This window comes from Balaenoptera physalus (assembly GCF_965194825.1).
Source record: "Balaenoptera physalus genome assembly, chromosome: 21".
NCBI lineage: Eukaryota > Metazoa > Chordata > Mammalia > Artiodactyla > Balaenopteridae > Balaenoptera > Balaenoptera physalus.
This window is the reverse complement of record NC_138902.1, coordinates 30,860,290-30,884,479: the sequence shown is the minus strand read 5'-3', so window position 1 is coordinate 30,884,479 and position 24,190 is coordinate 30,860,290. Positions and strand designations below refer to the sequence as shown.

At 38.3% G+C, this 24,190-nt stretch overlaps 2 protein-coding genes across 43 annotated transcripts in view; one reads left to right on the top strand and one right to left on the bottom strand.

Annotated features, from left to right (window-relative positions):
- CFAP96 (cilia and flagella associated protein 96) overlaps window positions 1-24,190 on the top strand; it is a 183,967-nt gene that overhangs the window by 144,113 nt on the left and 15,664 nt on the right. The gene's annotated exons all lie outside the window — the stretch shown is intronic.
- The window catches only part of SORBS2 (sorbin and SH3 domain containing 2), a 202,842-nt gene continuing 184,933 nt past the window's right edge, over window positions 6,282-24,190 (bottom strand). For 24 of the 39 annotated variants that reach the window (XM_082444742.1, XM_082444762.1, XM_082444740.1 and 21 more), the window contains 5 exons: window positions 23,613-23,807; window positions 19,639-19,746; window positions 13,966-14,015; window positions 10,153-10,259; window positions 6,282-8,439 (listed from right to left, as the gene is read on the bottom strand). In XM_082444742.1, the coding sequence (XP_082300868.1) occupies window positions 8,378-8,439; window positions 10,153-10,259; window positions 13,966-14,015; window positions 19,639-19,746; window positions 23,613-23,807 (522 nt within the window). In that variant the 3' untranslated portion in view covers window positions 6,282-8,377. The remainder of the gene's footprint in view (window positions 8,440-10,152; window positions 10,260-13,965; window positions 14,016-19,638; window positions 19,747-23,612; window positions 23,808-24,190) is intronic. The other 15 variants (XM_082444758.1, XM_082444759.1, XM_082444769.1 and 12 more) reach the window with 2 other exon arrangements.

Sequence of the window (24,190 nt, the reverse complement as noted above, 5' to 3'; positions counted from 1 at the left end):
CATAGTGCATATCTCTCTCTTTCTCTCTCTCTCTATATATATATCTAAATATCTATAGATAGATAGATAAATAGATGTTTACTCACTGGCAAACAGAGTTGATTGAGTGTTTCAGTACTATCTTCTGTCCCTTGTGGGAAGAAAACTAGCAGCCTGCTGACACTTCCTTTGAAGGGTCTCTTGAGTGTGTATTTGAGATTACTTCTTGAAGAAGATCATTGAGAACATACGGTGAAACAAAGTAGATCAAATAGTCTGGTCTTGTGGAATTAGGTGCCAACTAGAAATCTCAAAGGAGCCTGAGAGCCCGAGGCATCATCTGAAGAGACATCGGTATCTGTGTCCTTTCTCTTTTTTGTCTCCTCAGCTCACCCTTTCCACGTTGTACAATTATAATTTAGAAATGTTCTGTGCTTCTCATTGAGGGTGTAGCCATCATGGAAGCAGCCTTTGCAAAACTTGGGAACCCAGGGTTTTGAAAGGTTAACAAGAGAATAATCCAGAAATCCCTGGAACCTATGGAGACCTAAAAGTCTTTGAATATCTTCTCAATAGACCCCATACAGAGAGCTTCAGCCACTCAGATGAGTTCAGCCAATTTGTCAGAAGGAGATGGTGCATCAATACCTAGTCTTATCTTCTAAAGGTTCAGCAAAATGTTGTTTAATGACTCCGTAAAGTATTTTATTACTGAACTCACTGGAGGTACTGACTGGGCTCTGATTAATGTGCAGTCATGTAAAAGGCAATGGAGACAGTTAAGATCAGAGATAAGGACTCATCTCCCTATGAAGGATACTCCTGTAGACTCAGAGCCTCTGCTGTAGGATGGCCTGATGGTGAGTTTCCTAGTCTGTGCAAGTTTGTGTGTAATTAACAGCGAGTAAGAAGATCTTGGTAAAATTTTACCCGTCGGGAACTAGAGTTTTTTTCTGCATTACTGAGTATACCACTGGTTATTTTTTATTGGGGTGTCTCTTTATGTGCATGAGTGTGTGCGTGTGTGCGTGTGTGTGTGTGTGGTATGTGTAGGGGAGAGGGTTCTCTTCTCTGTGAAGGCATAAGCTGAACTATTTAACAGTTATCCTCTGTTATATCTTGTTTTTATATGCAAATTTCAAATTGAGGATGGGGGTGGGAGGATGGGGAATTTCCGTGTTGTCACCCTCTGGGGCAAGATATTTTTTCTGTATTTATCACCCATCAACAACTGGGGAGAAGAGAAGGACTGTACTGTTTTCCTAGGGCTGCCATAACAACATACCACAGAATGAGTGACTTAAAGAAATTTGTTTTCTCACAGTGTCTGGAGGCCAGAAGTCCTAGATCAAGGTGTCAGCAGGGTTGGCTTCTTCTGAAGGCCTCTCTCCGTGGCTTGTAGATGGCCATCTTCTCCCTGAGTCTTTACATGGTCTTCTCTCTGTGCTTATCTGTGTCCTAATCTCCTCTTCATGTGAGGACACCAGTCATATTGGATTAGAGCCCATCCAATGATCTTATTTTAACTTAATTACCTCTTTAAAGCCCCATCTCCAAACATAGTCACATTCTAAGGTACTGGGGGTTAGGACTTCCACATGAATTTGGGGAGATACAATTCAGCCCATAACAAGGACTAAGCTCCTCGTTTTGTATTTAAACACAGTCACTATTACTAAAAATGTTGACTAGAGAAGAGAATATTCCCACCCTTTTATTCACCAGGAACATAGGTGTGACTCTCATATTGTAGATGGTGTGAATAATTAGAGGGGCACAGTTGGATGCCTCAAGGGAAGCCTAAGGAGGTGGCACTGTCAACTTCTCACTCAGAGCTCAGGCTAGTCTTGTTATAAGTTCCCTACCGTCTGTGTGTCTTTGGGAAGGAGGTGAAGTCTCTCCTTACCATCCATGGGACCTCTGATGAGGTGACCGATTTCTGCACTTAATCTACCCTCCCATGCCCAGCCCTTGACTCCACCATAGGAGAGATCAGCCTCTCTGCCCTGGATGGGCTTCAGTATCAGGCTTAGATGCTTTCACAGAGGCCCCATTTTGCTCAAAGAGATTTTCCACAGTTTAATATTTATCTGTAAGCACTTGTTTAGTTAGTACCTTGTCCAACCTCACCGACAGTCTTACTCCTGGCATCCCTGGCCTTTATGCACTAGATGCCAAGAGCACCTACATTTGTGACAACCAAAAATGTCTCCCTACATTGCCTTATGTCCCCTAAGAGAGGGACAAAATCACCCTGGGTGAGAAGCACTGTGTTATACATTATGAAAATATTTTAGATCTAACTTTTCTGGAATGTATCTACTTTCAAAATAAATTATTATCTGTTCTCTCAGTTTTGATTCAACACTTGTACACTTAGCTAACTCCCAGGATGGTTTGGATGCTGTATCCAACTGCTCTGCAGTTTATACATTTCTCATTTTAATATCTCTCTTCCTTTAGCTACCCCTTAGCTATAAAAATGCCTAATGCATGTGATGGCTTATGGCAAGGAGATAATAAATACTATTTTCTTCTCTCTATCTTTTCTTTCCTTCCTCTACCAATTCCTCAGATTGCAACAGATTTTCTAGCCTAGTGGTAATTCTGTAGTTCTTGCCTCTTGGCTTTGTATTAATTGCATTTTCATGAATCCTGGAGATTGACTTTGGCTTTTTCTCACTATTTTTATAAACCTTGGTAATGTTGAAATGACTTGAAACATGATTTATTCACTTTATTTCAGAGTCCTGTTCAATGTTAAATGTAGGTTGTAAAATAATATGTTCAGTATGATTCTACTTTTGTTCACATACTAAACACACACACGCACACACACACACACACCACACTAATACACATGTGCAGAAAACACTCTGGAGGTATATGTTCCAAATAGTAATCTTTACCCTAAATGAGACTCTTAGTGATTACATGTTTTTTCTTTTTGCTCATTTATATTTTCTAATTTTTCTTACAATATACGTCTGTTGCTGGTGTAATTAAAAAAGACAAAAATGCTTTACAAAGTCATTCTCAAGCTTTCTGTATGATCAGTGCAAGATTTGACACTCATCCACGTGTGTTGTTAATGGTAACAAGAGTTTTGTTTGGAATGGCACTTATTTTTGGAAGACACCAGGACAACTGAGTCACCCGTTATATTTTAGGGAAAAGGGTGAAACAAGAAACCCCAAAGGAACAGGTGAAGATTCACTAGGCAGATTTCTGTCTTGTACTGAAAGTTTTTTGGGTCAAGATATATGTATGTGCATGAGCTCAGATGGAACTTTCCTGAGCTACGGAGGGTCTGAATTTAGCAGTGAGCTAAAGCTCTCAGTCACTTAGCGCATCATCCAGCAAAGAATGGCTAGTGTGTCCTGGGGATTTGTATACTGAAAAGAGGTCCAGTAAGCACACCATGTTCTTAGATCATGTTGGCCTTGCCTGTCTCCAAATGGCTCCACAATAGCAAGCATTTCCCAAAGCACCACCAGCTGCCAATGTGACTCATAGGCAACAGCCTCTAGGATCTTCATGAATCACAGCTCATGGGCAGGCTCCTGCTCAGCTGAGACATGTCAATAATTGAAATTATATCCTCACTGGTTACCGTGTACTTTTAGAAACCCAAATTAGCTTTCCTCAGGGAAACACTGTTGTGCTGGGCAAGGCATACACCTGTTTCTCATCATCTTGTGCACAGCTCGATAATGTTGCAAGTGCCTGGCCAGTCATGATGGCAGAATTTGTGAGAGGGAAGTGGTGGAGAGGGAGGGAGGTGGATGGATGTAGTTGTTTGACTCGGAGTGCACAATCTGATCAAAAGTGTTTAGCACCGGGCTTGGCTGGCTTAGAAGAAAGAGTACAAGCTTGGTAGATAGATACCAGGTTTTGAATCCAATTTCCATCACATAGTTTGTATTAACGTCTTAGAGCCTCAGCTTCCTCATCTATAAAATGGGCACAGAGCAGATTTCCTCTTAGATTTGTTGTGAGGATAAAGACATGGAATACTCGTAAATGACACATATAGCAGACAGACATAGCAGACATTCAGTGTTCCTTTCCCTCTAGTCACTTTCTAGGTTTGTTGCTGACAATTGGAATAGACCAGGGGTTCACAGGTTTTTTTTCTATAAAGGGACATATAGCAAGTGTTTTAGGTTTTGTGGGCCAGGAGGCAAGATTGAGGGTATTATGTACATACTTACATTACAGAGAGAAAACTACTTTCCACCCATTTTTAATTGATGAAATTCAAAATATAATAATAATAGGATAAAGTTTTTCTAATATAGATCAACCAGTGAAAAGAAAGGGATTCTTTTTCTGGGGAGACAGCATTTCACTTAATTGGGGCTCAAAGTTATCATCAAATTTATTGCCCATGTTCATCTGTACAAACCATTCTTAACTTGCAGACCAAGTAAAAGCAGGCAGCGGGCTGAATTTGGTCCACAGGCTGTAGTTTGCCCGTTCCTGGTGTAGTCCGTTTACCGCTAATGCCAGTCTCTGCTTGTGCTCTAAACCAATCATCCACGATGAGTAAATAATTTGAAATCATAATTGCTACACAAACAACTATTGGAAGGCTACAATCTGGAAAGGAAGATGAAATAATTCAACCTTTAAATACACAGGCTTTTAGACGCTGACCGAGTGCTTATTCTATTTGATCAATTTGTGGCTGCAATCTGGAAAACAGTGGGAAGAAATGATCAGGCCACACAAAGTGACCACCTACGCACAGAGATCAAGCAGTGGGCCATCATGGAAACAGTTACTCAAACAGGTTCTTTCTGCTTCCTGTCAAATAAGAAATGGACATGCCCGTTTGTAGTACTCCCTCTAAAGGGGGGATTAAAATTTGGCACATAAAATAATGAGGGTCCCTTCCTGCTGCCCTTCCGCGGACCTGGCTGGCCAGTTAGTGGACAGATGTGAGTCCACAGCAGATTGAGGCTGGTGAGCAGAGACGGTGCTCTACGGGGTCGTTGTATTGGATTCACGACGATGGATCCTACTCTACCTACCAAGGTGGCCATCAGTGGCATAAATGAGATGCACTAAGGAATTTTTGGTGTGTATTGATGATCGTGCATTGACATAAAATCAAGTAAAACAGGTCACTGAGCATCAACTTTTGCAGCAGAAATAAATGCATTCTACCCGGAATCCGGGCATTCACAGTGAGGAAGCACAGCAGGAGGGCTGAACTGTGGCTGTAGCTGTTCTGGACCCTACAGCAGAGCCTGGCTGGCTGTGACAGAAGTCTAGGCAAAATGAAAAGCTGTTTAGGGATTCTGGAGCTCGGGGCTTTGACAAAGTTTCTGTTGCATCTCAGCAGACTCTACAGAGAAGCAGATGATAAATTCTCAGGTGGGACAAGGGAATCCAGATTTTGATGCATGTGGTTTTAAAATCCCAGATTTATATTTTTAGCGTGCCGAACACTTGGCAACAGATTCTCTTGAAGAGGGTAATGACAAGCAACCTCTGAGTACACCAACAGCATCCTTCATTTGATCAGATTCAGATTCACCTAGTTAAATTACCCATAAATGTTCTCATGAAAACAGGGCCGAAAGAATAATATGGGTCATGTTCTTCCTACAAAGGGAACATGTTTTTGTGGAAAGCTAATACACAGTGGAAACTATCCAGTGGAACAGAGGGGATCAGGGTGGGTATTAGGATGAAGCAACATGATAAGACATTGTTGATAACTGAATTGCCAACAGAGGAACGTACGTGTTTCTGAATATGTGAGTGATAGATATGGAAGAGGGATGAAGCACATAGAGCAGAAAGGACTATGCTTTATTAGAAAGGATCCAACTAGAAGAGCTAGTTACTTAGTATCTATGTGAGATAAAGGAATGACACCCAATGGCAATATATAGTTTGAGATTCATTGAGAGCTTGTGAGTATTAACAGAGTCTGCCATGCCAATGGTGATAAAGCTTTTTAGGGCAACTGAAGAAAGGTGAATTTGGAAAGTGCTTACAACTTCTTGTAATTAACTTCTTCTTAGAAAAATAGCTATTTTTGAGGCAGAAATATCTTAAAATGTGTTGTTTTAGCTGAAGAGCAATGTTTAGCCAAGGAGTATTTAGCAAATGAGCTTTGGTGATGGGTTTAAAAAATATTTCTTCTCTGAGCTGATGCAAATGCATCTTTTCTCCATTTGTGTGTCAAGAGAACACAGAGCAAATGCATTTCCTCTGAGGTTTATCTAACAGATTGGGATAAAATACACAATTCATGTAAGGATAAATGTCAAGAAGAAAAACTGAAGTATACTTCCAAGCAAAATTTATTAGATGTCTATTCAAGAAAAACACAATGACCTTTGCTTGTAAGAATTCAAAGTCAATTACCTAAAAGCTAGGTATGAATATTTTTCCTTTTAAAATCAGATACAGAGAATAGAAACATTAATTTTTCTTAAATATGACAGGCAACAGATATTGAATTTTTTCTCATAAATGGCATCAAAGGTAGTTATTCATTATTTATCAGCAAAGCTGCATGCAGTTGACCTAATTTCAAACCCAAAGCCTTTAAAATATAAAGCTGGCTGTGAACTTGACAGTAATCAAGGTAGTAATCAAGGCTACTCAAAGATGTTTCTTTACCTTCTTTCTAATGGAATTCCTCTCTAATTGGTATTTATATACATTTCAATTTGGCTGCTAAGATGTTTTATGTTCATAAACTTTTGCAGAAGTGCTGTCTTACAGAATTGCACTGTCAAGGCATAATGATGATTTGTGGGAGATGTAAAGGGTAATCTGTGGAAAGTGTTTTAGCTTAGTTTAAAGGAAGGATAAAGACCAAATTAGGAAATCCCCCTGTTTTCTCAACAACTAAATAGTCCATACAAAAAATGAGCAAACATATGTACAAAATTCTAGAGTCTACATGCATTGTGAAAAGATCAACCACTGTTCACAGAAGAAATGCCATAAAAAGTTTTGTCTATAAGGTGCTCAAGATCCAAATATGAATAGTTCTTATGCAAAGTCATAAGAAATACAAAGCTAGTTCTCGGGGTATGTGTAATTCAGGCACTGTTAACCACATTAAATCTTTCAGGTCCCAATATCATCTTCAAGGTTTCTACTTCAGGGCAGAAAATTTAACCTGAATGATTTAACATTGCCTCTAAAAAGTGCCTCATGTATTATGAGGAAATATTTTACACACACTAGGAAAATCAGGCTCAACATATTCCTGTCCTCAAATGTAGCCAGGATTCTGAGTTCTAGAGAAGAAAAATAATTATCATAGTAAAAATAATTGTACTGATCATAATCCTTACTAAAACCAGCCTTAATACTTGTGATGCTTCTGAAGTACTCTATTTCTATAAAATAATATGTGAGATTCTTTTACATTTCCATAAAATGTACATATCTTATGGATTGTCTGTTCTCATACAATCTCAAATGTGTATGTGTACACACAGTGAAATCTTACCTATGAATATTGCTTACAGATGCTTTCAAGTGTCTATGTTAGAATGATTCTTTGCACCTCTCACTAACACTGCTTTTATTTAACTTTTATCAGATAAATAAAACACTAAGAGCTCATTGTTCATGATGCTGATTATTACATTTTAATATAAAATAGCAATGCAACTTTACAACACAATAGTTTTCTGTAATCTAGCTAAACCTCTTGTATTCTCCTGATTATTACCAAAGGCTCTTATTCACTTATTGTTTGCACTTCTAAAAAGTACAAAAAAAAAAAAAAAAAATCCTGCAGGAGAAGACTCCTATTTGAAACTCACGTTCAATTCAACAAAATCACACTCATTCGAATTAACTTTCCTACTCTCGCTTTAGATTTTGTAATCACTGTGCATATTACAACATATAAGCGCAGGCAAACAATAGCTGAAGTACAGTTGTCATATCGTGTAAACCAGGACACTAGGCAAACTCGTGAAAGGAAAATATACTGCCAAGCTAAGAAGGTGAAAATGCAAACCCCAGCAAGTAGTAATAAACAATCTTCTGGTTGCCTGAGGGGAGAACATCTTTCAAAGTGGACAAGAGAGCCTCCTTGAGACACTTACTTTTTTGCCTCAACTACTCTACCCTTATTAAATGTAATGATTTTCTTTCTGATGCCACATATTGACTTTTCAAAGTTTAGAGCAGACGGCAGGAATATGCACTTTCACACGGAAGCAAATCCTCCAATCTCCCCACTGCAGCAGCAGTTCCATTGCTGGTGGTTTGGTGGCAGATGGAGATGGTGATGGTGGGTGACTTCTATTGGAAACCAGAAGGCATAACAGCAGGAGGCCTGTGGAGATCTTTCAGGCAAGGTTATGCAGATGTGGTGCTGAAATGCAGCATAAATAATGGAGAGAGTGATTCACAGCCTCTTGACATAGTTCCCGGGAAAAGTACCAAAGAATTTGGTTCTTCTTGAGGTCCCTGAAAATAGAAGTGATAAATGAAAGAGGGGTAACAGCCATGAAATGTCAATTCATATATGTGGGCTTGAAAACTCACTAAGAGAGCAAGCCCTCAGGGTTTGGAAAAGAGAGAAAACTCACTTGAAGAGATAGGAAGACAAAGTAAGCAGTTTTATCTGTATTGCCTGATGCCTCTGTTGCCCCTTGAGCTTAAATGCTGTGCTTCCATCACACCGGGCTGAACAGAAAAGCTCAGCCTCTCAGTCTGAGGGGAGAGACAGCCTTGCTGAGGAGGTGGGCTTTTAAGTACAATGACACTCAAGTCTGATGAGGCTCCATCACCGAGGCTGTCAGACAGGAGTGAGGAGCGGAATAGGAAGCGCATCTGGGAAGTGACATTTTCAAATACAATCTTCTCAATTAGGATACGGCTGGCCATGGGATAAGGCAGGCTGGAAAAGCACCACAGCAAGGCTTGGTTCTGTGAGCAGGAGGTCTGTCACAGCTCCTCAGCACGGTGTAACGTGAAGGCTTTATTGGGGATGCCATCACCATCCAGTTTTATGATCTCATGGAAGATCATGCCGAACGCCACAGCATTCATTTACAAATAGCGCTGCCAGGGTCCTTAATAAAATATAGAAAATTTGAACTATTTACCAAGTCACTAAAGAAAAAACAGATAGACCACTACTAGTGGGCGGGGGTTCTATCACTGGGCATGTTTCTAATATGAGGAGTAAAACCAAATGCATAAACGGCCATCATTATGATCGCCTTTGGATTCGAATAACATGATTTCTTTGAAACTGTTTGGAAAAGCTAGTGCTTAGACTAAATTCTTCCTTATGATTTCCAGCTCACGCAGAGCGAACAGGGTCTCTACACTTCCCTTTTGCATTTACCCTCTGGAACTTACTGTCCTGGTTTGATGACTGATTTTCTTTATCCCTGTGTAGGTAAGCCATTTTACCGTCTTCTGAATGGGGGATTAATATAAACAGAGGCAGAGGCTTGTGGCCGCTAATGTGGCCTTTGCTCTTATATTTCCCCACTGTTGGCCTGTCTACAGAAAGCCCTTGTTCCCTCATCTTTTGTCTCCTCCATCCTCCTATGCCTCTGTTTCCTCTTTACCTCTTTCCTCTATGACTTAGTATATGATACTCTTGTCTACAAAATTTTTCTCAGAAAACCTCTAGTTTTCTTTTAAGACGGTAAGAATGGGATTGTTTTTTAAGTGGTAAGAATGGAACTTCTACTTGGACCACACATTAAAGCTAAGGTGAATCACTGGTGTTTTAGGGCACCTACAGCACACCTAGTCATGGGTGAGTTGTTCATTTCATCTTGTTTTCTCAGATTAGATCCTCACCGCTGACGACTAACATTTACCACTCAACAGAGTATTTGTATTTTGCATCTAGGGAGCAGTTTTGTTGTTTTTGTTCTTAGAGCTCAGTCTTTCCTGGTTGGTGCTATTTAAAGAAATTTTCTTCTCTCAGTTGAACTGGAAATAAAACCAGCAGAAAATCACGTATACCTGAAGCAGTAAATACTAAACTATATTAAAAATGCAATTGCCTTGGGATTACATAGTGCATATGGATGTGTGAAAGATCAAAGGCATTATGAAATCAAAGAAAGCTTGACTATCACATCCAACCGTGCAAGGGAGCAAACATAAGCAAATTACAAAATGGCCAAATGTGTCTGAAAGGAAATGTACACATACCCACAAACCATCCATCATCACATTTTTCCATCACATCGATGACATCACTTTCTCTGAGCTCCAGCTCATCTTCATTCCTAGGAGTATAGTTATACAGAGCCTGAAACCTTAAACAGGACAAATGGATGTGTTAAACAAAATCTTTATGCCTCTGTGAAACTATAGAAGAGAGTATAATACTTATTTTACTTTTAACATTTCTATTCTTATTAACATATTAATTAGGTAGTATAAGTCTTTGGTAAGCATGTAAAGTAAGTAGAAGTAGTTAGGCTTTCAGGGGAATTAGACCACTCTAATAGCATTTCAAAACTCATAATGAGGAAAATTTATGGAAGATTCTACTATCCATAGTTGGATTAAAACATTTATAAATTGGACCTGCATTTCAATTGTCCAGTCATAGATAGCTATCATTCGGACATTAAATGATAGTACAGACTATAAAAGAAGTGATATGTGCATTATTCAGCTATATAAAAACAAGAAGGAATTACGGTTTTAATTAGCCATAATCAGAAGCAAATAATTGCAGCTTGCAAGTGGAATTTTCAAAAGATTCTAAATTGAGATGCACAAAATGTCTCAGATACAACTTCTAAATCACTGTGTGGGAATTACTATAACAGAGAAGTGTGTGTTTTTTTTTTGTTTTTTTTTGTTTTTTTTATCAGGAGGAATTCTTTAAAGCAGTTTAGTTTCATAGTTTGAATCAGTGTAAGTGGTGATCTCAAACAGTAGGTTAGGGACATACGTTCCTTTTTAAATGGGTCTCAGAGAAATTGTGTTTAATGTAGAAACTCTCAAAATAATCATATAAAAAAGAATTACTGATAGAATGCTGTCACTTTCTCTGTCTGAATTCTTTGAGAACACATATTTTGCTGACATTGATCAGTAGCAAACTCAGACATTGAATTTTTGGTAATAAAATAGCATGCATATTCATATGGACTGGCATTTTGGAAAGACACAAATTCTAGGAGCTCGGGGTCAGGAAGCATTTGATATGCAGTTAACATGAAAACTTCATATTACCACTAAAATATTACCAGTATGTGAGGGGGATTTTTTTAAAAAGTTAGTGAATTTGTTTCTGCCGTTCTTCATAACAGTTAATGTAATTCTGCCAATGTAAGAAAATAAGAACCACATTTCAGGGCACTTTGAATTTTTTCAAGCCAACTTTAAAATGTTGATAATATTGGATACTGCTCAGGAACAAGAATGATTTATTTTGATTACTTCATTCAGTCAGAAAATCATACTTTGGTAGAACAAAACTATTCTATCATGTCATCTGAACTCAAACATCATGTGATAAACTGGGGCCTCGGCTGCATTGGCTTCTCTCCCTGTCCTTGAACTTTTTCACATTGGGGGGTCTGGATAAAGTTGGATTGGGGGAGGGTGTATTGGAGAAAGAGCTGATAAGATGTGGTGCCTAACAGCCTCTCCTAGAAAACATTATCTTCCCTGGCCTGAGAGCAAAGCCTGAAATTCCAACATTAGAGATTTCTTCCCCTGTTAATATTTTGTCCTCCTAGTAAACCTTTTTAACCACTTGAGCTTTTGAGGTCTTCTATGGAAAAAGGATTCTGATTGTGGGGAAGGACAAAGAAAGGTAGCCTGAATCCCAGAGCCATGGCGAAACAGACAGGAAGGTCTTGAATACGAACATTCCTTAATTTGGATGTTTGCATGGGCCAACCCTGGTTGGAGCAAATTATTCTGCTGTTTGATTTGAGGATGCTCAGGTGAAGGAATGGTATCTCTTATCTATCCCTGGGGAAAGTTAATTTCACCATAGTTCCTTTTACAATCTCACATTTGAGGGAGATAGGCATTCCTGGGCTGTTAATTCCATGGATATACATTGCATCTCTCACTTTGGGAAACACTGATTCTTGAGCTTTTCAGGCTTCAGCCTTCACCCAGGCACATCTCCAGCCACTTACAGAGACAGGCCTATTTAAGGCCACAAACCCCAGCTGCTTGAAGAATCTCAAGGTCCCAAGAGATAAAAAAAAAAAAAAAAAATTGGCACGAACTCCTACTTCACTTTGATATGATGAAAGCCACTGTGCTTATCAGAGTTTACTTACCATTCTGGTTTAATTAGACCACCAAAAAAAAAAAAATTTGGAAGTTTCATGGAAACATAAACAAACCTTCCGGAAATCCTCCTGCCTCTGTTGGCTTTCAGAATCAGTGTTGCACGACAGGAAATGCAGTCGAATTACAATAAAAAATGCTGTTTTGAAAGATGTGTTGGTGAGATGAATGATGGTGGTGGGGTCAGGATGCCTCAAAAAGAAATTTGTCTTTTAAATAGGAAATGCTCAACCAAACTTGAAGCTCTCTCTATAACTTGCAACTTCTTCTATAACATATTTTGCCATACTTCTGAATTGCAGTGACATTATAACATTATGTTCCTATTTTCACTCAAAACCTATTACTTAAATGAAAGAGATTAAGTGATACCCATATAATTGGCATTGTGATCAAATAGAAATTTAATAAAGAATGTTTTATAATGTCCAAAGCAGAACACTGAAAATGTGCCTTCTTCTATCTGTGAGCTCATAAACTCGAGGAAGCATCAACTTCATGACATGAAACAGTGTGACATCACCTACATCTTAATTCATAAATTCATTAAAAGCTGCTGATATGATGGGTTGATAATGCAGTAAACCTAAGCAGCCTTGGGATTTATTTTTTGTGATGTGATCCCTTCATCATTTGTGTAAATAAGGAAACAAAACAAACCTTTAGAATTACAAGTTATATTTAACATTTTTCCAATTAAATGAAATTTTAAATTATTTGTACCTCCAACCTATTTTTTCATAGTCTTTTCCTTAACAAATAAAACCTTTCTGGCTGTACTCGGTGAGAGCCAGTTTCAGGTTAGAGATGGTTTCCGAGGAGCATGCTTTTAGCTAAGCACCAGGTCTGTGAGGAGTGAGGAGGTCACAGGCCACACACCAGGCCCCCCTGGTTTGCTCTGCTCCCGGGGAGCGGAGCTTGGGCAGTGGGCAGGAGGCACCCTGTGTGTGCTCAGGTCAGCCTGACGTGGTTTAGTCCTGTAAATGCTCCTTCCCAGGGTCTAGCTCCTCACTCAGAATAGGCAGCAGCCAACAGGAAGTGGATAACCTCTGAATATCTCTCATGGGCAAAATGGAGCAGAAAGAGAATCTAAAAGACAATGTGTGACACCTTCAGATTGACTTGACTTAGAAAGGAGAGGGGATTTGAAAGAAAGTGTGAAAAGGCATTTTCCTGGTCCTCTGGGTAGTAAACATCCCGAAACTGAATGACAGTGCATGTTTTAATACTGCCATTTCCAAAAGAATGGAACTTTGGAATTATGCTACTAACTTATCACTGCAGGTCTACTCTGACGTTCTCCTGCTCTTCAAATATGTGTAAAAACAATGTTAGAACATTTTCAGTGTATCTTTAAGGCTGTAGTTACTAGAATCTACATGGTGAGTAGAACAGAGCGGGAGACAGATTCATGAATCTTAGGAATCACTGCAGCATTGGAAGGTTTTTTTCTTAGTGCATAAATCAAAGTCTTCTCCGCAAAATCACGGATTTTTTTTTAAAAAAATTAGCTTCTGTTCTCTGTTGTGAAAGATGGAGACTATTGCAATTTCTCTTAATCTGGGAGATGTCATCTCATGTTAGTTACTCTGATCTCTTTCACTTGCAAAGTTGTACCATCCTCGCTTATGGTACATCAATGGTCCATTTTGTGGGTCAAGGTTAGTCTCGAATTTAGAAGATAAGAAGAATACTTACGGTTCCCCCCCACCTTGAATGTTTTCATGAGTAAACACAGGACGCTGTGGCTGAAATGAAATGATTTTCAATGTAATCAATGCTTAAACTGGTACTAATTAAAAGATAATTTGGATAATGGCATGGCACTTTTCTTGACATTTACTATTTCCTGTTGTAAAAAACCAAGAGGAAGGAAAAAAAACCAAATAAAGGGTTTCTGCTGGGTTAATAATTAAAATATTTTGAAAGGTGCTTTAAATTAAATCGAAATAACCAAGGTTCAAATGTTTTGAACATATCTGCAATCTTGTCTGCTCAAGCTTTATGGAAGAGTCAGGGTTTAGTCCCATTGATTTTTCAAAGGCCAGGAACATGGCAAGAACATAGACACCAAATCACTAGACTGGGAAGTATGGACACCTTCATACAACCTTATTCTTCAGCGTTTTCTCAAACAAGCAAAGAATAAACCACATTTAGTCTAACAGCAAAGTATCCACATTCATTCTAATATACTTTTCCTTCACAGACAACGTTTTCACATACAGTACAGATAAACATGTCAAGAGGCAGACATGCCATGCTACATTTGAAGTTACACTCTCTGTTCTCAATGTGGTGGAAACACATGCATTTTTAAAAAGAGAAAACAGAGTTTGAAATAGCATGTAACAAACAATATCCAGGTAACATGTAAAATTTTACCTTAGAAGAGAAATATTGGTAGAAATTCCCAGTGCACTGAACTCTCAAAAGAGTTTCCTTTCTTTTTAAACTAAGCATCAAGACCAGTATCTGTAATAGATACTTATAATATTGGAAATGACAAGCCTTTGCATCCCATATATCCACATAAATATTGCAATGAATGAAAGTTCACACGTTTCTTGAATATGTAAACTCAATGTAGTTTATACCGACTACCTAAACGTTACCTTTTAAGGGGGAAAAAAAGAATTTCAGTTCATTCATAACACACTTCAAAAGCATTCTCTTCTAAATGATGGCTGCATGGTAAAATGAGATAAACCAGAGTTTGCATGGCAAATTGCATGGCAATTGTAAGTGATTCTTTATTGATGACTGCATTAGTTTTTAGATCCATGTCTTTAGACCTCAGGGCTAATTCCTGGATCCCGGAGTTAGGAAGGGATTACTGAGAGGCTGGGAATTCCCCCTGCAGACTGTCCATATAAACCCCATTCGTCCAAGAATGGAGGGGGACTCCGTTAATTAATTGCTATTAATATTTTGTAATTATTTCCAGTCTCCTTTTCTCAGTCTTCTTTTTCATTTTAAATCACTGCGGAATATTATTCCCTCATATATATGTCTGTATCTTTTTTGGTTGTCTTAACCATTTCTCTCTCTTTTTTGTTTTTGAAATTCAGATTGATCTCGCCTTTTTCACTATCATAAATAACAATACTATATACATTTTTATACAAAGAGCTATTTTCTTGTTTTGAACTATCTCTTAGGACACATTTCCAGGAGTAAAATTTCGGGCCAAAGATTATGCGTTGAAGCCACATGGTATTGAAAATGCTGGTGCTAGTTGCTCAAAAACACTATATTTAAAAATGCAATTTAAAAAAATCTAAAATGCCATGTTTTGAATCACACACCAAGATAGCAACTGTTTTCTCACAAAAACAATCATAGCACAGTTTACAGTGCATAACAAAATTATAAATAAGGAAATATTATTTGTTCTTGTCGTAAGAGAAAATGTTTTGTAAAATATATTTCATTGTGCTCTAAAAATGGCATGCCTATTTCCACATATTTAAGCCATTCTAATATTTTTGAGTTGAGTAGAAGTTTCACTTTGATATCATGGCATCGAGTGCTTGGTAAAACTGGCTGGTCTAATTTCATTGCTCCCTTATGTTAAAATGTGAATGCAACTTTAAGGATTAGACTGTTCATTAACATAAAACAATCTACTTATAAAACCTGTATAGCACCTTTCCGTTATTGTGATTACAATTCCACTGGTTTAATTCCTTTAATTCAACTCATCTCATAAATCATTTAAATGAACTATCTCTGTGGCAATTATGAAAATTGGGCTATTGCCAAAAGTATGTGGCTCCCTTAATTCTACAGGCCTCTATGTCTTAAAAACTTGTGTTCCTGGGTGTGTCAGCCAGTAACATCCTTGTTTTTACTAATCTTTCTCAATGCTTCCTTCATATCCTTTAAAAGGATCCACCCCCATTTTTTAATTTTTTTTTCTGAATCACTGGTTTTCTATACTGTTCACATACTGAGGCCAGGATTTATCACAGCTTTTATTAGCAGAGAAGTTGTGTATATATTATAATGGTGACTTTTAGAACTTTTCTGAGGTTACTTTTGATAGGAATCATCTCTATGTGAATATGGATAACTAGGAGCCAGTTTTGAGGAAAGATGACCAGTTACAGGAACTGAAATAATTTATTTTAAAAGTCTTTTGGGAATTCCATGGTGGCGCAGTGGTTAAGAATCCACCTGCCAATGCAGGGGACACGGGTTCAATCCCTGGTCCGGGAAGATCCCACGTGCTGCGGAGCAACTAAGCCCGTGTGCCACAACTACTGAGCCTGTGCTCTAGAGCCCGTGAGCCACAACTACTGAGCCCACGTGCCACAACTACTGAGCCCACGTTCCACAACTACTGAAGCCCACGCGCCTAGAGCCTGTGCTCTGTAACAAGAGAAGCTACCGCAATGAGAAGCCCACACACTGCAAGGAAGAGTAGCCCCCGCTCGCCGCAACTAGAGAAAGCCCGCGCGCAGCAACAAAGACCCAACACAGCCAAAAATAAATAAATTTATATTAAAAAAAAGTCTTTGGTCAATAGAGGAATAAGCAGCACAGATACTTATGAGGGCATGTTTGTGTCTTTCCAGCGTTGGCGATGACTAACTATATCACCTTGGATATGCACCTCAGCTTCCTTATTTCTAAAATCAAGGAGGTGGACAAGTTGATGGTTTAGATCTTTTCCCCCTCAGGGAATCCATAAAGGAATCCACGTTTCCACAGATATATTTCCTCTGATACTCCTTCAGTTGTCAGAGAGCTATGACAATTGGCATTGGTTAATTCCCAAGTGTCTCAGTCATGTAAAAACAATTAATTTTAAAACAATAATTAAACTTCATTTTTCAGATCGGTAAACCAAAACCCAAAGATAATTTCTTAATATCACAAATAGGCAAGAAGAAGGAACAGAATTATAATTGACTCTCACTCTTTATTGCATAAAAGCTTGCTATGATGGAATAGATAGTGCAGGCTTATTAAAATCAACACCTTAATTTTTTTCCTTTAGGCAAGTGTTTCTGTTCTGTATGGATACCCAAACAAATTGTCGTAGAAGGTTGTTTTTTGCCTTTCCCCCTCCTTATAACTGGGCACAAACCTTGGGGCAAAGACCTGTGAGGTATCTGCACTCTTTTGCCACCTACTGGTGAGTATTGGCAGCAACATGTTAAAAGCTGTTTTGCCTTTGGACAGCTCTCACCAAGTTCCTTCAGCCTGGATTCATTTTGAAAGGATATTTTAAAGACCACAGAGCGATGTGGAATATAGATAGTCATCTGTTTTTCTGACCATGTTCTTCTTATTCCACGTTTTAAATTCTTGAGAAAGGATCAGTCTTTAGCCACCAGTATTTTTGGTCTGTGTTCATTTGTATCTTCACTATCTGCTCAGGCATTTCTATTACTCATAGCTTCTTAGCGGTTTTTTGATAAATATAGAAGATACATTAGTGACATTCAAGAAGCTCATATGAGCTGTGAGTTTAAAAAGATGGTTTTGAAGTTAACAGATGACAGTCACTGTGCTGGAAATTTTAAGCGAGAATTATGTCATATTTACATTTCCTTAATGAGTCTTAAGAGCCCAATGAAAATTAGAAAACCCAATGAAACATGCTGCTTTTATAGAATCCTAAATATTTAGCTTTTTCCTTGGCAATGTAACAATCTTTTTTTTCTCTTTTAGTGTAGCTATTTTTTAGTGTTGTCAAAAGCAGATACAAATGAGACAGGTTTTAAACACATGCTAATTTTCAAAGCCAGAACCAATCACAAGCCACTGCTCATAAGAAAGTTGGTTTGAAATATCCTAGAACCTTAGGTATCAGTAAAATATATACTTTTCTAGCTCAGATAGTAAGGCACAGTCTGTCCTAAACCTGTCTTCTTATCTGTGCTTCTGCAGAGGCATCTGGAGGATTAGCTATATCTAGTATTAGGTAATTCTTAGGTAAGGATTGACCATTACTTTAAATACTAATGTGGGAAAATCTTTGAAAGGGCTCTAAGCAGTTCTAGAGTTCTTATTTTTTTTCCCAGAAAATGTTAGGTGTGGTACTTGCCAACCAGAATTAGATGAAATTCTCTTAATAACAAACCGTACCATGTTTATGTTTCTAGGTGTATTTTTCTTTCTTACATTATACAATTATTTTAAATATTTAAATTATTTTTTAAATTGTGAAAACACAACTTTGCCTAAGTCTAAAGAATATAGAATATTTGTGTTCCACACAAACACATATAATAGAACATATAAGTACATAATGTAAAAATCTGACAAAGAAAAAAACTTATGGTGACCCAAAGCATACCATCTCATTGACCCATGGGAATTTATGGATGGGCCATATTAATTTTGGAAAAAGCTTTCTTTTTTTCTTTTTTTGGCTCTGGAAAGCCCTTCTGTGAGAATCTCTCCCAATCAACATTCCTCATTCTCTATGGCAACACAAATCTCTGCCTCAGAAACAAAATCAGGTCTTATTAGGCAAAGCAAAAAGCACAAAAATGGCCTAAATACAGAGAAGTATCTACATTTCTTAAAAACGGAAAAGGAAATCTGTCATCAAGCCCTTAAAAGCTTGCAGAACCATAATCATGTAATGGAGCATGTAAGATTAAACCAGGTCCATCAAAATAGAAATGGGAAAGGACCGATTCAGGCAGAGATGAAAATTCTCAAACTCCTCGGCTGCCGTCCTCAGAATTGATGGTACCAGTTAGAACCCATTCATTTTCAAGGGCTGTCGATGCCATAGAACTAAGTAGTCAAAGGGAAAATAATCTGACCTTTAAGTTCCATCAGAGCTGTCAAGAGACTGGGAGCCCCTGGAGTCCAGAGAAGCAGAGTTGGCTTGAAAGGGTCATGGAGTGAACACGGCACATGTCAGCAGAGCAACAAGATATTTTACAACAAGGGCCATGGATTAAAAGAAATCCAAATAAACTGAACGACACAGAAGCAAGCATCCCTGGAAGGGTGTGAGTTCAGTATATGATTGGCAGCAGCTTTATTCTTTGCACTAGAAATAGTGATGGGAAAGCAGTGATTTACACAAGATGGATGTGGAAGACAACATATACCACACCCTTATTTGCACAGAGGAGAATTGGGGCATGTCTTTGTCGCTTTTGGAAAGCTTACGCGCACACATAAAGGGGAATCTCATTGACCAAAGACTCAGGATAGGATTTTCGTGTTGATCTGACTTCATAGCTGCTCATCATCATCAGAAAGGTCGTTTCCTTTCAAGGGTACCTCCAGCCCTACTTCATTGGCAAAGCACAGCAATGACAACTAAGGAAGAGCCAGCCCACTGACGGTGGAGGGGTGGCCTGGGTGCCTGGCTCAAGGTGGGGTGTCTGATCCTACCCTGTGGGAACCGCTGAGCCCTCTGACAGGTGAGCTGCAGGATCTCCAGGACATCACTGGGCTACGCGGAGGCTTACCCAAGACAAGTAGATCGCTTTTTAAATCAGCCTGGAAAAGCCGTAAGAAGTTAATTAGTTCTCATCTTCATCACCCAGCCTTCAGAGGAGCTTTCCTGTTTTGTTTTTTTTTCCATGCACACACAGCATGCCAAACTCCCAAATAAGAGCAGAGCAGGAAGGGTTAACAGTCTGAAGACAGCTCTTCTGGCAGCCCAGAGTTTTCACAGCACAGGTATCAGTCGCTGCTTTACTAGGGAACTCACAGGCAGAGCAGAGAGAGATTTATAGAGGGAAGTTGGCACAGGGAAGATGTTTGAATGCAGTGTAGATGGCTGAGAACACTTACAAGAAATTTTATGTCTTTAATAGAATGCTTAACAATTGGTTTCAAGATACTCTCAGATCTGACCTGTTTTCTTTGTGTTTATTTGAATAGATGCAAGGTAAGAGCCAGGGAAATTTTGCTTTATATCCATCAAATTTCATAGACAGTGTCAATCATTTGTCACAGGTAAATTTTCTAATAAAACACATAGAAAGAAAATATGGGGAATTCCCCGGCGGTCCAGTGGTTAGGACTCTGCGCTTTCACTGCTGAGGGCCCAGGTTCAGACCCTGATTGGGGAACTAAGATCCCACAAGCCTCGCAGCATGGCCAAAAAAAAAAGGCTTTTCTGGGGGAAATTGTGAAATACTGTATAATTAAATACAGAATATTGTTCTAACTCCAAGCACCTTGTGACTATTTTGGTGTTCTTTCAAAGTAAGATTTTTAATATGACAGTGAGTAAACTAACCTTTCTTGGGTGTATGTTTTATTTTCTGTCCATTCATGGACAAGACCTAGCAATGTACTGTCTGGTATTTGATTTGGCTTATGGGAACTTTAGCAGGACTAAAGGACTTTTAAATAAAAGCATGTGGTTTTCTCAACTCTCATTTAGGAAAAAGTTCATAATAATTAGTAATGATTGACCTCATATCTTCAGTCTCTGGGGATGAAATGCATCAGGCATTTTTCTTTAAGGCTTGTGGCAGAGAATGCTTCATGTTCTCCAATATCCATTCTCTTCTTTGTCATCCCAGTAACAGAATCCCAAATGTTAGGTAGGCACACGGCCATTCTGAATAAGGTCTATTTTCCAAACTTCCTTGTATCTAGATATGTTCATGTGGTAAGTTCTGACAGATGGGATATGTGCGGTTTCTGGAAAATGCCCTTCAAGGAAGAAGACATAAGCTTCCCTCTGCTTTTTTCCTTCCTGCTGGCTGGAATGAGAAAGGGACTGCTGGAGCTGCTGCAGCCACTTTGGACCATGCAGCGGAAGCTTTTCATTGAGCATGGTGGTGTGCCAAAATAAAATGGAATCTCCTGGGATCCTTGATGACTGTATAGCCACATACCAACCCTGGATGCCCTACATTTATGCATAAGAAATATATATTTCTACCTTGTTTAAGCTCTAATTATTTTGAGCCTTTTGGCACTGCAGCTGCCCCAATCTTGACTAATACAAGGGTTCTATAAACATCAAGACTCATAGAGAAAAAAAGTAGCTGTTGGAATGATGTGGATAAACAACTGGAAAGATCATTTGAACATATTAGGAAGAATCAGGGCTTAATTTCATGTTGGAAACTGTGCTCAAGGGGATTACCTTCCAGTGGGATGGCTTTAGGGTGAGGAGACTTCCTTTTGGGACCGTAATAACTGAGTTTCTTGGAAGAAACCCAAGAAAGAGTCTTTCTCTCTGTTCACAAAGCGCTTCCACTGCAGCTTGAGTCCACATTGCTGCAAGACTCTTTTACAGAATATTCTTAGATGGAATTGGAAGCTCAGCTTACAGCAAAGCTGAGGGTTATAATAATTTATATTATGAAAACCCAATATTTAAAAGATGCTCAAAGACTAGAGAAAATATTGGATTCTGATTTATATATCAAACTCATAATTTATATGTACATTTCAGTCTTCCGTCATCTATAAAGTCGTGGTAAATTTTACTTCCATGGAAGATTTTGGATTGCATATGACAGACTTACATTATCTCAGAAAATACTTTAAAAGAACAAAATTGCATTAAATTAACATGAGTTAAGTAAAACAATGGCTGATAGGGGTTGATAACATTGTTGTAATGATTTCATGCATACCATACTATGCCTATTAAAACATTATTAAAATTTTATTTTCTCTTTGCTTTTAGTGCTAGGTTACTTTCCTTCTTTGTAATGAGCAAAATTTCTAACATTCTTGAAATGAGAGAAATAGGAAGCCTTCTTAAAGGATTCACATCAATTTTTTTACTGTGTCAGTTGTAGATTAAACTATAATAATGGCCTAAAATTTGTAGTTGATTCAATTTGTATGTATACTTATAAGCATAACTTCAGTCAACTTATATTCTTTCTATGAGTAAAAAATAGATTTATAAGGTTTTCAGAAAAAGTGGGGGATTAAAATTAACATTTGCTCTCAAATATGAGATAAAAAAGAGAAAAAACTTCATTTTTCTGGAGTTAGTTATTTGATGTAGTTATTAAAGTATTCTTTTAAAACATGGTTACTGTGAATATCTGCATTCTCTCATACCATTCTGTGAACAACTGAAACATACAGAATGCATGAGATGAGCTTGGTTCTTGCAGGAGAATAAACCTGTTTAAATTCTGGTTTTGTCCTTGACACTACAGTGGTGAGTGTTCCATCTCTCTACATTAGAGAAGGCCGATGCTCAAGTTACTTGCCCACTTACTGACTGAGCATAAAGGCTGAAGAACAAGTAGGGAAAGGCAAGGAATAAATATTTTGGCCTTAAAAAGAGAACCACAGAGAGAGGAAAAAAGGCAAATTCTTAGTCTCAGACATTATCTAAAGAATTATTATTATTTTAAAAATTTCCTAATTATTTCCTGCCAGCTAAGATAAAAACCTCAAAGGGCAAAGAGCAATATGTCTTTAAAATATACTACATTTTTTCAAAGATTCCTTTTCTACGTAAGATAAAATTCACGTAGATGGACTATTTTGGTGGATAGATTTGGTGATGGGGGTTTGGAAGATTGCATAAATGGCATTTCTCAGGTGTTGGTGCTTCCTAGTTCAAAAACATGACTCTACCAGAGCCTTCGTTTTGTTTTGTTTTTGTACTTATCTGCAGAGGCTCTCATTTCAAGTTGAGAAGATTGAGTGTGAGGTTGAGTCATTATTTGAAGTCCTTTTGTCTAAAGGAAAAGGTTTCAGGATCATTCTGGACATAGAGAAGTAAAACTTTTCTGAGATGGATTGATTTCATGCTGTGGTTGTCACTGAATCTCTTTCCAAGGCCAGTCATTAACTTTGTTAAAAATCTTTCATCATGGTATCCTAAGAGGGAGTTAAATACCAGCAGAGCTGCCAGCCAGCCAGCAAGTCTCAGAGATGGATGCCTTGTTAACTGCTACAAAAGAAGCCTCCTTTCCACATCCTCATTAATGTACTTCAGTTTTGTGGAAGAACAAGGCTCAAGACAGTGCCAAAGATCATCCAGCCCTTAGGCTCTGCTGAACCTGCTGATTTGTTGGGAAACTTGGGAGGCAATGAGCCCACTAAGAAGTGACAGAGGATGACAGACACACAGCTGACACCTTTGGATGGGATGGTTCTCCTGCTGACCCTCAACTTAAAAAAAAAGTCTAATAATCACTTTCTATTCTTATATGAAGTTTAGTTTTTCTCCTCAATCTAAGTATAGCTGCTATGCAAATATATCTTTTAAATTTTTGGACAGAGGCCATGCTAATGATGTTAAAAGTTAGCAACCAATATTGAATGACTTTTTAGATCTTGTAAGATGGCACAAATCTAAAGACGTACATCTAATTAATTAAGTTCATTGAAAGACATGCAATAAACCACACTCAAGATGCAGTTACCTTTAATTTTGGTGAGCTTATCTCCTGTTGATAAGAGTATTTAGGGAGGAGCGGAGATGAGTAGGGCTGGGTAGGCTGAGAAAGTGTGGGGACCAGGTCAGAGACAGTGGCCAAGGAGGAATGAAAGGGAAGGGAGGAAAGCAGACAGCTGGGAAAGGATGTAGATGTTCGATCTCCCGAAGAAAATGAAGATGGCTTAGATATTGGGGAAAGACAAGATGCAATTATGCTTGTGTCCAGAATGAGGTTACATGCTTTTTAGAGAATACCCCCCGCACCTAAATAATTTTTAAGTTACTAAATACCCTGGGGTATGTGACATTTATGACAAATTCTTGCTTTGAAAGCACTAACTTTTTCTTCTGCATCTGATTCAAAATTCCCAATGGGTATGATCAGTTTCACTTTTTTCTGATATGAGTGGCTGGAGATAAGAACCCCCATAATCTACAATTGTATAATGTAATTTGTGGGATGGGTCCTTCTAAACATTGAGGAAGAAAGTGTAAAACCCTGCAATGACTCTTTGTAAGTTGCTTGTGAAGTAGATCACAATTTATAGTCAGTTGGCTGCAAAG